The sequence below is a fragment of the Leopardus geoffroyi genome, chromosome B3 (genome assembly GCF_018350155.1).
Source record: "Leopardus geoffroyi isolate Oge1 chromosome B3, O.geoffroyi_Oge1_pat1.0, whole genome shotgun sequence".
Lineage (NCBI taxonomy): Eukaryota > Metazoa > Chordata > Mammalia > Carnivora > Felidae > Leopardus > Leopardus geoffroyi.
In genome coordinates this window covers 37698694-37712778 of record NC_059337.1, presented here as the reverse complement: position 1 = coordinate 37712778, position 14085 = coordinate 37698694, and the positions used below count along the sequence as shown (strand labels likewise).

Genomic DNA, 14085 nt, shown 5'->3' with positions numbered 1-14085 from the left:
AGGACCTTACAGGTGTCTCATCAGTTCCTTCTTACATGTCATCACAGTCCAGGATTTCATTGTCATCTTGTTTTCAGATCCTTAAGACCAGCCATCACTATCATTGTCATTTTTTTTTTTTTTCAACGTTTATTTATTTTTGGGACAGAGAGAGACAGAGCATGAACGGGGGAAGGGCAGAGAGAGAGGGAGACACAGAATCGGAAACAGGCTCCAGGCTCTGAGCCATCAGCCCAGAGCCTGACGCGGGGCTCGAACTCACGGACTGCGAGATCGTGACCTGGCTGAAGTCGGACGCTTAACCGACTGCGCCACCCAGGCGCCCCTATCATTGTCATTTTATATATAATCAGTGCTTATTTAGATTTATCCCTGTGTTCACCAGTTCTTTGTTCCTTGTTCCTATTGCATTGTGCTCCCTCCATTAGGAGCTCTGTCCAAGAGTGTCTGTGAGAGGTAAAACTGTTGAGTTTTTGTTTAGGATTGCCTTCACTTTGCCCTAATTCTTGATTGTTAGTTTAATCGGATTTGACCATTTTTCCCATGACCTTAAAGATCCTCTGTTGTCCCCTGGCTTCTACTCTTGCTGGCAGAATCTGCTGACTGCCTAATTGCCACCTTTTGTAGGCAATACGTCTCTATCCCTGGTTGCTTTTAACATCTCTGTTCTTGGTATTCCGCAGTTTCCCTACAATTTGTCTAGGTGTAGATTTCCTTATATTTATCCTACTTGGAGATCATTGTGATTTTTTTTTTAATCTGAGAATTCCTGTCTTTCATTGGTTCCCAAAATTTTTCAGCTGTCTCTGGATATTGCTCCAACCCCACATGTCCAGTCTTGTCTTGTCTTGGTCTGTTTTCTGGGCCTCTCTCTTTCACGTTAAAAAGTAGCCTATATATATATATATATATATATATATATATATATATATATATATAAAAGTGTGTGTGTAGCCTATAAATATATATATATATAAATAGCCTATATATATATATAGAGAGAGAGAGAGAGAGAGAGAGAGAGAGAGAGAGGCATACACACACACACACACACACACACACACACACACACACTGTGCTGTCTGTAATTTTCTCAGACCATCCTTCTAGCTTACTAAGTCTCTCTTCAGCTGTATCCAGTCTGCTGTCTGGCTCATCTATACACAGTTTCTTTTTTTTTTTCCAGTGACTATATGTTTTATTTCTATAAGTTACATTTAATTCTTTTTCAAATTTCTGTTCTCTTTCTCATAATATCTTGTTCTTTTCTTAGTACTTCAATTTCTTTTTGTATGTCTTTAGTCTTTCCAAATGTATGCTTTTCATTACATTTCCCAATTATTTTTCTATTACCTCAGTTCTGAGAACTCTCATCTTCCCGTGTGTGTCTTGTCTTCTCATTTTGGTCCACGGCGAATTAGTGCCTTACATGCTTTGGAATTTTTACTGTAAGGTCATACTGAGTGGAGTTTGTTACTGTGGATATTCTTGAATTTCAGAATGATTGCCCAAGAATGGTTTTTTCATATGCTTCTGACAGACATTCCAGAGTATCACTAGATCAAGATCAACATTCTGTTAGTTTATCAACCTGGGGTTCTCAGACTACAGAGGTAGTATATTGGGTCCCAACTACACAAGGCTCCACCCCATTTTTATATTTCTTGGGTGACTCTACTCAGAGCCACCTTATGGTCCCCTATGCTGATGTGTAGACTTTTTATAGCTCACCCCTTCTGTAGTCTCAGCTTTGTTCAGGGTCTCTGGGCCAGCCCTCTGGGGGACCTTGTCTCCTGTTTCTGCTTAGTTTTTCACACTTGCCAGGACAACATTCCTGGAACCAGTAGCCCCCGTAAAGCCACGAGACTTCCACTCACTTAAAATTCTGGTTTTCAGTTCCCTCTTCATTGTTAGCATTTGTGGATTCCCTTTCTTTCTTATGAGTTAAGCTATGCCTTTTAAAACTGTTCCATTTTATCTGGCAGGGTGAGGGCCACGTAAAAGGAAGGCTTTAAGGCTGTCTTTGTCTCTCATCGTCTCTTCATTGACTGTTAGAATCACTCCAAACATACTGAGCTCCCCCTGTGTACCAGAAATTGTGCTGGTTCTCATTGCCTACCTCCTGCCTTTTGTACACTCACAAGGTCACATCACACATACACACATGAGCACATGCACACACCCATCAAAGGTCCCCAAACAAACATCAAATCTCAAGAGGTAAGAAAAAAAAGGGGTGGGAGAAAATCCAACCTTCTGAGCATTGAGGCTTTCAACCTCCACCACCACACAGCTGTCATCCCAAAAGACAAACCTTAAACATCAAGAAATCGGTAAATGGTCCCATATTCACTGCTTGGACCTGTTACGCATTCAGCCTCTCAGGCAAGAGTCCTCAGCATTATTGGAGCAAGACCCCCATTCTCCCTCTGGTACCCTCTGATCCTGACTCCTCTGGGCATCTGCCCACCCTGAAACTGCCTGGGGAGCCAGCATCCTATCCCCAGCCCTATCTGAGTTCCCTACCAGACAGCCACCACAGCCCCCCTTAAATGGGCCAGAGGCACCATTCTGCCACTCACATGGGCCAGCTTCCTCTGACACAGACTCAGGGGTGCTGGCATCCTGCATGTTTACCCACCTCACCATGGCCCTCTGAAGTCACCCTGTGCCCTGTCCCTGTACCACACCATACAGGCCCTAGAATGACTCATGGAGACCTCTGGAAACATCTTGTTCTCTCGATGGGCCATTTTCTGACCAATTACTCTGTGTAGGAGCACATAGATCTGCTCAGATGAAAGGTGGAGAGCTCCTTGACCCCCTTAGCTGTTTGTGTATAGTGTAGGATGGCTAGAGGTAAGCAATTTGCTGCTAATAATTGAATATTTGGGGAGGAACATCTATTTCTGTAGCAGTTGTGAAGAATAAACTCAGGAAGGTTGATTGAAATGGCATGTCACAGCTGCAAACTGTTTCTTAGGTTTTAAACGAAAATGAAGGGCTGGAAGGGTCCCCTCTCACCCCCACCCAGGGAGAAGCTTTAGAAATTAGAGGCTGAGAAAGCACATTCTAGAAAGTCAAGCTAGGTAAACAGGCGGATTCCACACTAGCTGTACAGAAACCAGGCTCACACCCTCATCTTGCGGCTGTACCCCCAAAGTGTTCTATGCAGACGAGTAATAACCACCCCTCACACTGCCTGCCTGTGTCTGTGGGCTGGCGATCTTGTTTGGTCCTTATTTTAACCCACCCCAAGAGGAAGAGAGTGCAGTGGTATTGGGCGGGAGTGAGGAGGTCAGCAAACATGGTCCTTATCTTCAAAACCAGCTGGGAAACAGGACTCAGGAAATGGTGGAAAGCAAGTATCAGCTTTACTTCTATGAAGACCTGGATTAAAGGATGTGCTTATTACCTTGTGGCCCCAGTGGCCTTGCTGGGAATTTACTGAGTCCCAGGGGTGAGCAACCTCAGGCCTCTCCAATAAGAGGTCAGACCAGAACACACCCTTCCGGTGGGCAGGAGACCCCTGAGCTCATCACGCTCAGTCCTTCCTCCCAGTGTCGCCATTCCTTCTCCGTGGGGGCAAGGCTCAGGAAAGTAGTAACAACAGAAGTCCTTCTGGTGGAATGATGAAGCCTGGGGAATGGAGTCCCCCCCCCCCATTTTAGTCTCTCCTCTACAGTCAGGCGATCGTGGCCCTTCCCAAGCCATCACTCTGGGACAACAAGAGAAGGTTTGCTAACTCCTTGTACAGGGCTCCTTGCGCTACCCCACACAGGGACAGAGAGGATTTCTGTTGAGGTACCTCAGCTCTTCCCTGCTGAGTCCCTCATGGGTCTCCCCTCCAGCCACCTCTCTGCCCAGCTCCCCCTGGTGACCAGCCTGGCATGCCCGGCCTGAAAGGCGGAGTTGACCCCAGGGGTGATTATGACTTATTATGTCATGTAATTAATAGTATAAAGGCTGCCCGCTGCCCTGCCACTTGTCAGCAGGTGCACAGACATCAGACATCTGTGCATCCTTTTATAAGTCATTCCGCTCTCTAAGCTGAACTTCTCTCCTCAGTAAGTAGGGATTCGATGTGTAGTTTTGAACCTTTAGCAGTGGAGTGCTTTTTATGATGTAAAATTAATGCAGGATCTCGATATAGAAAAGAGGGTGGTTTTTCCAGCATGAATGTATTAGTATTCATTGTTGACACTTCTTTATAAAGTCATTTATGAGACCTCTCTTGAAGAACACAAAAATCTGAGAGCTGGGCTCGTAGGTGACAGTTAGGATTTTATTGCCATCAGCTTTCAGTTTCTCTCTACTCTTGTCTCAGTAGCACGGAATCACGGAAACCCTGATTTCCCCGGCTGCCTGCTCAACTTAGGCGTCAGTTAAACCCATAGAGAAGCTTTAAAAAAGGAGTAGCAGAAAACTTTTATTTCGAACCTTAGTCATTGCGAGTAACCGGCAACTGTTCATATGAGTTGCTTTTCACAATCTGTAGGTCAGACAAGAGGTACTCAGAACTTACTGGAACCGACACCATCAGAAACTCAGAGCAGCCTTGACCCTCTCCCCCTTGCTGGGCCTCGCGGGGCAGCCTCTGGGCAGACATACTTCATGGGCTCAGTGCACCTGGCTCCCGTGTGGCACTCACACAACCCAATGGGTCATTACAGTGTGAGTGGACATCACAGCCCTGAGTGTGTTCCAAGGCCAGTGCACCAGAACAGCCCCTCCTAGTTGTCAACCCACAGATAAGAAGTTAAGTAATATGCACCGATCTAACAAGCAGACTGACTTTCCTCCAAGAGCTGCAAAAAAAATAAGCTAACAGCACAGTCCATGGTGATGGATTGCCAGTATTCAGTGTGACACGTTGACTTAAGCATCTGACTGCGTATGTTATTTTGTAATTACGAACATAGTGAAAATATTTCTTAACAACTTGAATGAAACATGTAGAAGCCCCAATACACCTCACATCCTGCGGCCCCACTGGTCTCTGAGGTCCCATCTACCACTCCTCCACTATTGCTGAGAAGAGACTAAAGCATTAGCCCTGCCGTTAGGGCTGGAACCGTGAAGGCACGTGCAGAGAGCCTTCAGGCAAGGCTTGCGGGCCCAGCAAAGAAAGGTGGAGTGCTGGGCAGTGTGTTGACGTTGGGGCCCCTGAAGCCTCTCGGGTCACCCCTTACAGGCCCCACCTAATCCCAAGACTGCCCCTGCCAGCCCACCCAAGCAGCCTTTACTTGGTTTAGACTTGGCTGAAGTGTAACTGGGCTGGGCCTGCTTGTTTCAGCAGGCTCATGGGTCCCTGGAATTCTCTTCCATGCAGCTTCCTTGGTGGGAGAGGAGTGCCTGGTGGTCGGGGGCTCACCCTGTGGGAGGGGAGTCCTGTGGTCCAGAGAGGCCCCCCCTAGAGTCTAGAGCAGCCTCGGCTTGTGGAGCCTTCTTGCTAGGCCTTCCCACCCCAGCCTGTGATACTTCTCAGCCTGGCGTCAGGTTCCTGGGGAGATGCCATAACTTACCAGTCAATCCAACTCCCTTTTCTTGGCGGCTGCTGTGCGATTAGTATTGCCTTGCTTTTGAGTGGTTTCTATCCTAACAGTCTATCCTAGACTATCCTAACAGTCTAGTGTTAGGATAAAGTGGGTTCAAATGATGGTAACACATAGCAGAGCAAGCGTGTTCTCTAGAGAGGTCAGGAGGAAGGTGTTTGCACAGTTCTGTCTGGGAGAGGTGGCATTTTTTGAGAGGAGACAGAAAGGCCCCATAGAGTGAGATCTCCAATTTGGAGTCCAGCCTGCTGTCGGACATCCTGTTTTTGATTGTTCTCTCTGTGTTTACCTCTAGGGTCTGGTCTCTGTAGCCCTGGAAAGTTTCCAGGCACTGGACCTTAGTTTTCCTGCTTCTCTGGAGCCTAGACCCAAGGAGAAGGAATGGAGAAGCAGGGAAGCTGGGGTTATCAAATAGACCATCCAGCTTCTGCTGAGGGCAGGCTGGCCTATAGGGTGGATGCCACTATCTTCCAGCTCTGGCACTGATAACAAAGGACAACACAATGGCTGAGGGCATGGGCTCTGGAGACAACACTGTATTGAAGCTGTATGGCCTTGGGCAGGTTCCTCAATCTCTCTGTGCTTTAGTTTCCTCATCTATAAAGTGGAGATACTATTAATGCTTACAGTTGCTGATTATTAAGTAAACTATTTTAATAGAAGTGCCTAACACATTGGACTTTGAACAGGGGAGGGACACATATGCCTTTTTGGCACCCTAACTGCAGTTACCAGTTAAAAATCACTTATTGAGGGGCGTCTGGGTGGTTCAGTCAGCTGAGTGTCTGATTCTTTTTTTTTTTTTTAATGTTTATTTATTTTTGAGAGAGAGAGAGCGTGAGCAGGGGAGGGGCAGGCAGAGAGGGAGACACAGAATCTGAAGCAGGCTCCGGACTTCAAGCTGTCAGCACAGAGCCCAATGCAGGGCTCGAACTCACAAACTGCGAGATCATGACCTGAGCTAAAGTCGGACATTTAGCTGACTAAGCCACCCAGGCGCCCTTGATTTCAGTTCAGGTCATGATCTCAGGGTTGTGGGATCGACCCCCATTGGGCTCCTGCTTAAGATTCTCTCTCCCTCTGCCCCTCTCCCCCTTTCCTCTCTCTGTAAAATAAAAATAAATAAAAAATAAATCACCTGTCGAGCACCTATGAAGTACAAGATACTCTTTTTAAAAAGTAGAAATTTAGAACTCACTGTGCCTGACCTCAAGGAGCACAGAAGTTGATGTCCTCTATGACAGAAGAGAGTCTTAGATGCAGATCCCAAGTCTGCTACTTTCTAGTTCTATCACCTTGACCCATGTCACATTTCTTGGCACCTCAGTTTCTTTTGTCTGTAAATGAGGGTGTTGGGAGGGTTCAAGGCAATGTGCAGATGTAAGGCAGCCAGAAGGCGCATAGCAAGTGCTTGACGAGTAGATGCACACATACACAATACACAGTGACTTTGTCGTGCCACAGGCCTGCTACTAATTGAGGGCCTACTATGTGCCCGCATTGCAGCCACACCTGCATATTATTAAAGGATTCAAATGCACGATGCTCTTTAGGAAATTACACAAGAGAACAAAGTGTGAAGACTCAAATGGGTAAATTCTCATTTGGGCAGAAAGTCAAAACCCAGCTAAGGGCAGAGCATGAGAAGTCCAGACACCTGAGCCTCAGGCAGGATTTACCCCCACTGCAGGCTCAGGGCCTCCATTTCCTGCCCACACAGTGGGCACACTAACCACCCCCTGGCTCCCTGCCACCCACCGTCTCCCTTCCCCCTTGGCAGAGGGCAGAGTGCTGCCCATGTGGGAGGGTCTCTGGAGCACCCCGCTGTCAGGAAGGCATCTCATCACAATGAAACCGATGGGAAAAAAGCAGGGACATTATTACAGAGGCAGAGAGTTACACTCTGGCAAAACACCGGTCACTCTGCTGAGTTGAAGGAACAGGAACAACTACAGTTCCTCTTCCTGAGCTGTTAGTTTCCACCTGCTCCCCGAGCTGCACCAGCACGATCCCTTCTCAGCCCCACGCAGCCGCGTCTGCACCAGGCAACACCAGCCGTCTTTGGCTGCCATTGGCTCATCCCTCTCACTCCCCCCCCCCCGCCACGTCCCACTTTTGGGGTCATCCTACCTCTTGCAGTCCCATCCTTTTGCCTTCATTGTGCCTCCATTTTCTGTGGCGAAGTTTGTGGACCATAATACTTCAACGCTCACCAGTGTAATTGTTGCAATTGGCCCTGAGAGAATCCAGGAAATGAGAGTGGCTCCCACCGCTGGTGACAAGGCCAGCAAGACCAGCCGCAGTCCCTGCCTGGCACGTGCCCTGTCAGCCTCTGCAGAGTGGCTGCTAACACAGAGTGGCTGGAGGACAGAGGTCCGGGTGCCTGGGCCGGCCACCTTGGCGGGGACGGGGCAGGATGCCCCCAACAAGCTGCGTGCAGGTCGCTTTGCTGACCTCGGACAGGTCCCCGAGTGTCTGTTGCTTCATCTGGAAGGTGGGTGCACATAGCTGTGTGCACCTCCAGAGTGAGCATGATTTTTGTAGGAAAATCAGGACCAAAGCCCTTGGTGAGTGCCCGGCACAGAGCACTTATCCACGGTGCTGGACTCAGTGTTATTTAGGGTGTAGCTTCCATCCAGCTCCAGCGTCTGGCCTTGCCTGGACTCCTAGAGCATCTGGCTATGCCAGCATCTGCCCAGGCCTGTCTGGAGCCACCTGGGAACCAGACACTTCAGTGGCTGAGTGATTCTCATGCTTTTCCCAGAACTGTCCATCGAATTTTGTTTGCTCGTTAAACTCATGAGGAGTTCCTGCATCACACATGTCATGGGGCTGGAGGAGGGTCGCTGTATTATAAAGAGGAAGTAGCCGGGTCACAGGGGACATAGTCCAGCCCTGAGACACACCAGCACAGAAACCAGAAGACTGGAGTTCAGCGCCAGCACTTAACCAGCCACTTCCCTCCCTGGGCCTCAGTTTCCTCTTCTGTAAAATGGGATGATGGCATTCCCTGCTTCCCCACACAGGCTGATGGGGATAGGGGGAGTCAAGTGAGAGTGACCTGCCACCCTGGCAGAGCAAGCACTCTCCCAGTGCGTCCAAGGGGCAGTGCTGATAGAGGTCAGGACCTGGGGCAGTTCAGGCTAGCAGCCTGAGGCCCACCTTTGTCTAGGAGGGACTGAATTATGACAGAGTTGAGGTGAGGGGGATCGCGATCTGGGTGTTGATTCTCCCACTTCTGTACACCCCAGGTCAGCCTAGGAGAACCCCAGATGATGGGCCTGGGTTACAGAGACTTGTGGTCCAGCCCCAGCTCCGGGAGCCCAGGCATGTCGGCCACGAGCCAGCGGCCTCCATTGCCTCACCTGTACAGTGGAGATCATAGCGCCCACCTATGACTCGGTGCCTCTCGCGCGAACCGTGAGGTGCTCACGGGCCCTGCGAGCAGAGCTGCCTCCAGGCCCCCGGGAACGCGGCCCCCCGGTCCACTGCTGCTCTCTGTGCTCTCATTTCCCGCACACCGGCTCTCTTGTACGTTCACTCCTATGGTGGCCCACACTGCCAACAGCTCCTGAGTTCACACATCGCAGGCCCGGATGCCTGGACAGGCCGGGGTCTCCCCTTCCGTGTCTGTCTGTCTCTGTCCTCTCTGCCTCCCTCTGTGATTCCTCCACTCATCTCCCCCCCGCCCCGTCCCAGCCAGTCAGCGGCAGCTGGGGACAAGACCACTTGTCCAGGTCACTCCCTTCAGGCTGGGGTAAAGCATCAGGGATCCGTGGGACGCGAGAGTCACCTCCCAGCCGAGGAGGGCGGGAAAGGGGCAAAGTCTCTGCCAGAGCCACCGCCTCCCCCTTGCGCCTCCCAGGGCACTTGGGCAAATGCTTCCCTGCAGAGCGGCCATCAGCCTGCCCGCAACTGAAGGAATGCCTCCACTCTCCCCTCCTGCAGTTCCGCTCTGCTTGTTCCCGAACAGATGATAACAGAGATGGAGCATATGGGCCCCAAAGTCACCGGGCATTCTGGGAAAGTGACACTGTGCTACCCCGGGCTTGGGGGGAGGGGGCCCATCGGCTCCTGAGCACAGCTTCTCCCTTTGTTCTTCACAAGGGCGCAAGGTCGTCTCTCCTGAGCCTCCAGAAAAGGAAATGTGGACACTCGGACTTCAGGAAGAATTCCGTCTATTTAGGCAGCGATTTAGGAAGGCGGGTGTGGGGTAGGCATATATGCAGGGGGGAGAACTCCGAATGGGGGCCAAGATAGAGGCCCTCCTGGGCCTCTCCTGCCTCAGCCCCCAACCCGGGTCTGCGCTGCCTGCGGGACACCAACCCAAGCTGGCCTCCCACTCTTTTTACCCAGCAGCAGCCCACAAGGGGCACCTGCTCCCTCGCCCGCCCCATAGGTGTGTTGGGAGCCCCATGGAATGTCTCAAGCAGATCACAGGAGGCGCCTGACTGGGCTCCAGGCCGCGCTCCGTGATGGCCTGGGTGAGTCCCTGCCCTGGGGTGGGGGTCCTTGGCACCCTCTAAGCTGAGTGTCTTCCCTCCCTGCACCCCCGCCGGTGTTCTGTATGTCTCTGAGCCAGACCATGAAGGATGCTCCTGGGGACGGTTTTCCTTGCCTGAATTGGGAAAGCCAGCAAAGGGGATGTGACATCAGTCCAGGGTAAGGAAGCCTCGATGATCTTCCTTCCTGTCCCCAGAGACATCTCAGTTCTGACCAGGCAGCCCCATTCCCTCCCCTGGCCTGGTCTTGGGTCACTCCTGCAGACACTGGGGTCTGGACACCCAGGGCATCGCGCCCTGGGCCCACATCCCTCCTGGCCCCATGATGAGCTCATTTTAAGGCAGCTTGGAGCTTCAAACATGTGGCCAGCGGCTGGCTACCCCCAGGGCTGCAGGTCAGGACTGGGGTATATTGGGAAAGCAGTGCTGGGAGCCCAGCTCACACCAGTGGGGAGGTGAGGGGGGCCCAAGAAGGACTCAGAAAGCTGGAGAGTGCAGGGGAGCTGGATCTGGAAGACTGCAGGGGAGGGAGAGGAGGAGGTGGGGGGCAGGGAAGGAAGCAAGGAGCCTCCCCCACCTCTGCCCACCCACTGTGGCTCCTTGGGTCTCTGGCTATGTTTTTGGTAGAGGAGGAAGCTGCCTATGTGTGTTCTTTAGCAAAGAAGCCAGTTGGTAAGGAGGAGGGAAGAGCATGCCTTTCAGTTTTCCTTTCACCTTTGGCCTGTGATCAAGGTGACTCTTTGACTGCCACTACTATTTTCTGACCTTCCCTGGGAACTCCTAGGAGGCCGTAAGATTGTGAGTGTGAATCTTGATTCCTCAGGACCGCACGGGAAGGGACTGGCTAAATATAACCTGGCCTGCCTATGGGCTAAGTAGGTTAGAGCCCGAGACAGGCCATGCAGAGACAGTACCGGCCCCTCCAAAGTCGAGCCCCCAACTTGTCACCAGGAAGCAGAGTGATCTGCACCCACCAGCATATTGCCCCTTGCCCAGGTACATTGGCCTTCCCTCCACTCGCGCACTGGGACTTGTTCAGAGAGCCTTAGACAAGGAACACTAGAAGGGATTGGCGTAGCTTCAGACGAGAGGATCCTCTGATCTGTGGGCAGCAGCTGGACTGGGACACTGGAAACCTGGGAGCCAGGCGTTGGCCGGCCAGCTGTTGGAGTGGTGTGGGTGATGTGGGGCCAAGCAGTGTGGACATGGGACAGGCCCTCACCCGAGGGCAGCTTTCAGGAGAAAGTAGGGGAGCACCAGGCAGAATCTGAGCCGCGCAGTGAGCGAGTGCTGCAGACAGACATGTCACCTCCCCACCACTGGCCTCAGTCAGCGAGCTGAGAAATGGGTTCGTAGCTGTCCTCCTTATCTCACAGGGCTAGTGCGGAGAAGAAAAGGGTCTGGGCTGAGAACAGGCCTTGCTGAGTGTAATGAAGCACAGAGTCTGGGGAATGCGTGTCACAACCTCTCCTCCCCTCCACAGGGCCACCCGTTCATCATGCAGTTCAATGACGGAAATGCCACCGTGGTGTCCATGTGGGTGTGCAGGGCACTGGAAGAGAGGCGGAATCAACAGGGGCCCCCATGACGCCACAGAGGGGCGCTGAAAGCCCAGGACTGGTCACCAAGGGGACAGCCTACCTGTTGTGCCCCGTTTGCTGTCTGCACCGGAAGAGCTTTGCTGGGCCCGGCTTCCCTGCTCTCACCTTCAACTCCGCCGGCAGATGGGCTAGCATAGGGAGCCCTCAAGAGTGGCCAGCCCTTGCCCTTCCTGGTCTGGAGGCACTGACTGGGGGTGGGCAGAGGGGTGGGGGCATCAAGAATGGAGGCCCCTGTGCCCCTGCCCCTCTTTTTCCTAACCTTTTTCTTTGTAAAGGGTCAGGCCCTGTCAGCATCACTGATGGGAATAAAGATATTACTGCTTTGTGGTTGCCTCCCCACATGCGGGTGGTACTGTGGGGGGTGGGGGAGGGTCCTCCACTCAGCTGCCCTTCCCCAGACACCTGCAGGCACCCCAAGTGCTTCCAGATGTTCTATGAAGAGGCCCACAGCCCAGCCCATTTGACAGACAAAAGACTGAGGCATGGGGGTCCCCAGACCAAGTCCCGTGGAAGGAGTAGCTGAGCCAGCAATAGATCCAGACCCCCAGGACCCCCGTTGTGTGCTCCTTGCCAGGCTGGCTTTTGTCCTACTCTCTATCCCACCGGCTTCAACACCGTGATCTGTCCTGGGGCAGTGGGTGAGGAGGGAGCAGGAGACCAGGAGTCGGAAAAAGGCCCTGAGTGGCTCCAAGAGGCCCTTCTCCCATCTCCCACTCCCACGCCCCACCTCCGGCTCCACCAGCAAGCTGCCCATCACTGCCTCTGACCCCACACCCTGCGAACCTCACTCATCTCGGGCCATTCACAGCCATCCTCTCCGGGAATCTTCCTGCCCAGGTAAGTGTGGTTACCCCCATTTTACAGGCAAGGAACTGAGGCTCAGAGAGGCTTGGGTTTCCACTTGCAGGTCGAAGTGGCATCTCCCACACGCAAAAGCAGATTCCTGACGCCACACACACATTCAGAGCCACCTCCACCACTTTCCCGTCCCAGTAAATGGCATCTCCGTACTCCCAGCACCCAAGCTAACATGCTGGCACTTGGCCTTGACTCCTTTCTCCTTCACACCCCACATCTAGCCCACCTGGAAGACTGTTGTCTTTACCTTCAAAATGTATCAATTCCACCACTCCTGTCCTTACCCCAGGCCCCACACCTGGACCCCTGCAACAGCCTCCTACCATGCTCCCCACTCCCACCTGCCCCTGCAGTCTGTTCGCCACACGGCCACTGGAGGGAGTCAGTGAAAACAAGGGGGATCGCAGCCCTCTCCTGCTCCAAACCTCCAGCAGAGCTCAGCTTGCCCACAGGACAAGCCAAAGACCCAGCAATGGCCTGTGTGACCCCACAGTCTGCCCCTATTAATTTCTTTTTTTTTTTTAATGTTTTACTTATTTTTGAGAGAGAGCGCACGCACAAGCAGGGGAGGGGCAGAGAGAGAGGGAGACAGAATCCAAAGACAAGCTCCGGGCTCTGAGGTGTCAGCACAGAGCCCGACACTGGGCTCGAACTCACAAACCATGAGATAATGACACGAGCCCACTCGGATGCTTAACCGACTGAGCCACCCAGGTGCCCCTGCCCCCGTTATTTCTGACCTCAACTCGGTCACCCCAGCGTACTCCAGCCAGCTGGTGTCCTCACTGATCCTTGGACATTCAGGCACACTCCCCACTCAGGGCTGCGGCAGAGACATCTAGCAGACCCTGGGAGGTTCACGCTCCCTCCACAGTGAAGGGTTGTTGCTGGGAAGTCCCTGCCCAGCCCAGGAGGACGTCACCCAGTACCCCTTGCATTTAAGAGAGCCACGTGACCAGCGCTTGTCAATAGAATGAGAGAACAGACTGTATGTTGCCTCAGAGCCAAGAAGTTTAAGGTAGGTGCCGAGGTGCCTTCTCCACTACACTTTCTCTCTCCTGCTCAGTCGGAAATGGCTGTGGTGGGAGGGGCTGAGCCACACGTGGAAGGAGCCAGAATCCTTGTATCACCACGTGCAGGAGCGCAGCTCATGCTGCATTGAGCCAGAACACAATTATTTTGTTGATAAGGTACAGGCAACTGGTATGCCAGGGAACACAGGCCTTTGTACTTGGCGTGAGAACAACTCTCACCCACATATCCACGTGGCTCACCTCTACACCCATCAGGGCTATGTTCACATGGCATCTCAGTGAGTTGCCTGACCACCCTATTGAAAATTGCTGCCCTCCAGGGTGCTTGGGAGGCTCAGTCCGTTAAGCGTCCAACTCTTGGTTTTGGCCCAGGTCATCATCTTACGGTTCATGAGATTGAGCCCCACAGCAGGCTTCATGCTGACAGTGCGGAGCCTGCTTAGGATTCTCTGTCTTCCTCTCTCTCTGCCCTTCCCCACTGCGCGCTCTCTCTCAAAATAAATAAACTTAAATATATCATTGCAGCCCTCCGAAC

The 14085-nt window shown here is 52.2% G+C and overlaps 1 protein-coding gene across 11 annotated transcripts in view; it reads left to right on the top strand.

Moving 5' to 3' along the window:
* Positions 1-11981, top strand: part of MAP2K5 (mitogen-activated protein kinase kinase 5) — a 277056-nt gene extending 265075 nt beyond the window's left edge. For 8 of the 11 annotated variants that reach the window (XM_045449315.1, XM_045449319.1, XM_045449320.1 and 5 more), the window contains one exon: positions 11541-11981. In XM_045449315.1, the coding sequence (XP_045305271.1) occupies positions 11541-11645 (105 nt within the window). In that variant the 3' untranslated portion in view covers positions 11646-11981. The remainder of the gene's footprint in view (positions 1-11540) is intronic. The other 3 variants (XM_045449323.1, XM_045449322.1, XM_045449321.1) reach the window with 1 other exon arrangement.
* Positions 11982-14085: the final 2104 nt, after the last annotated feature.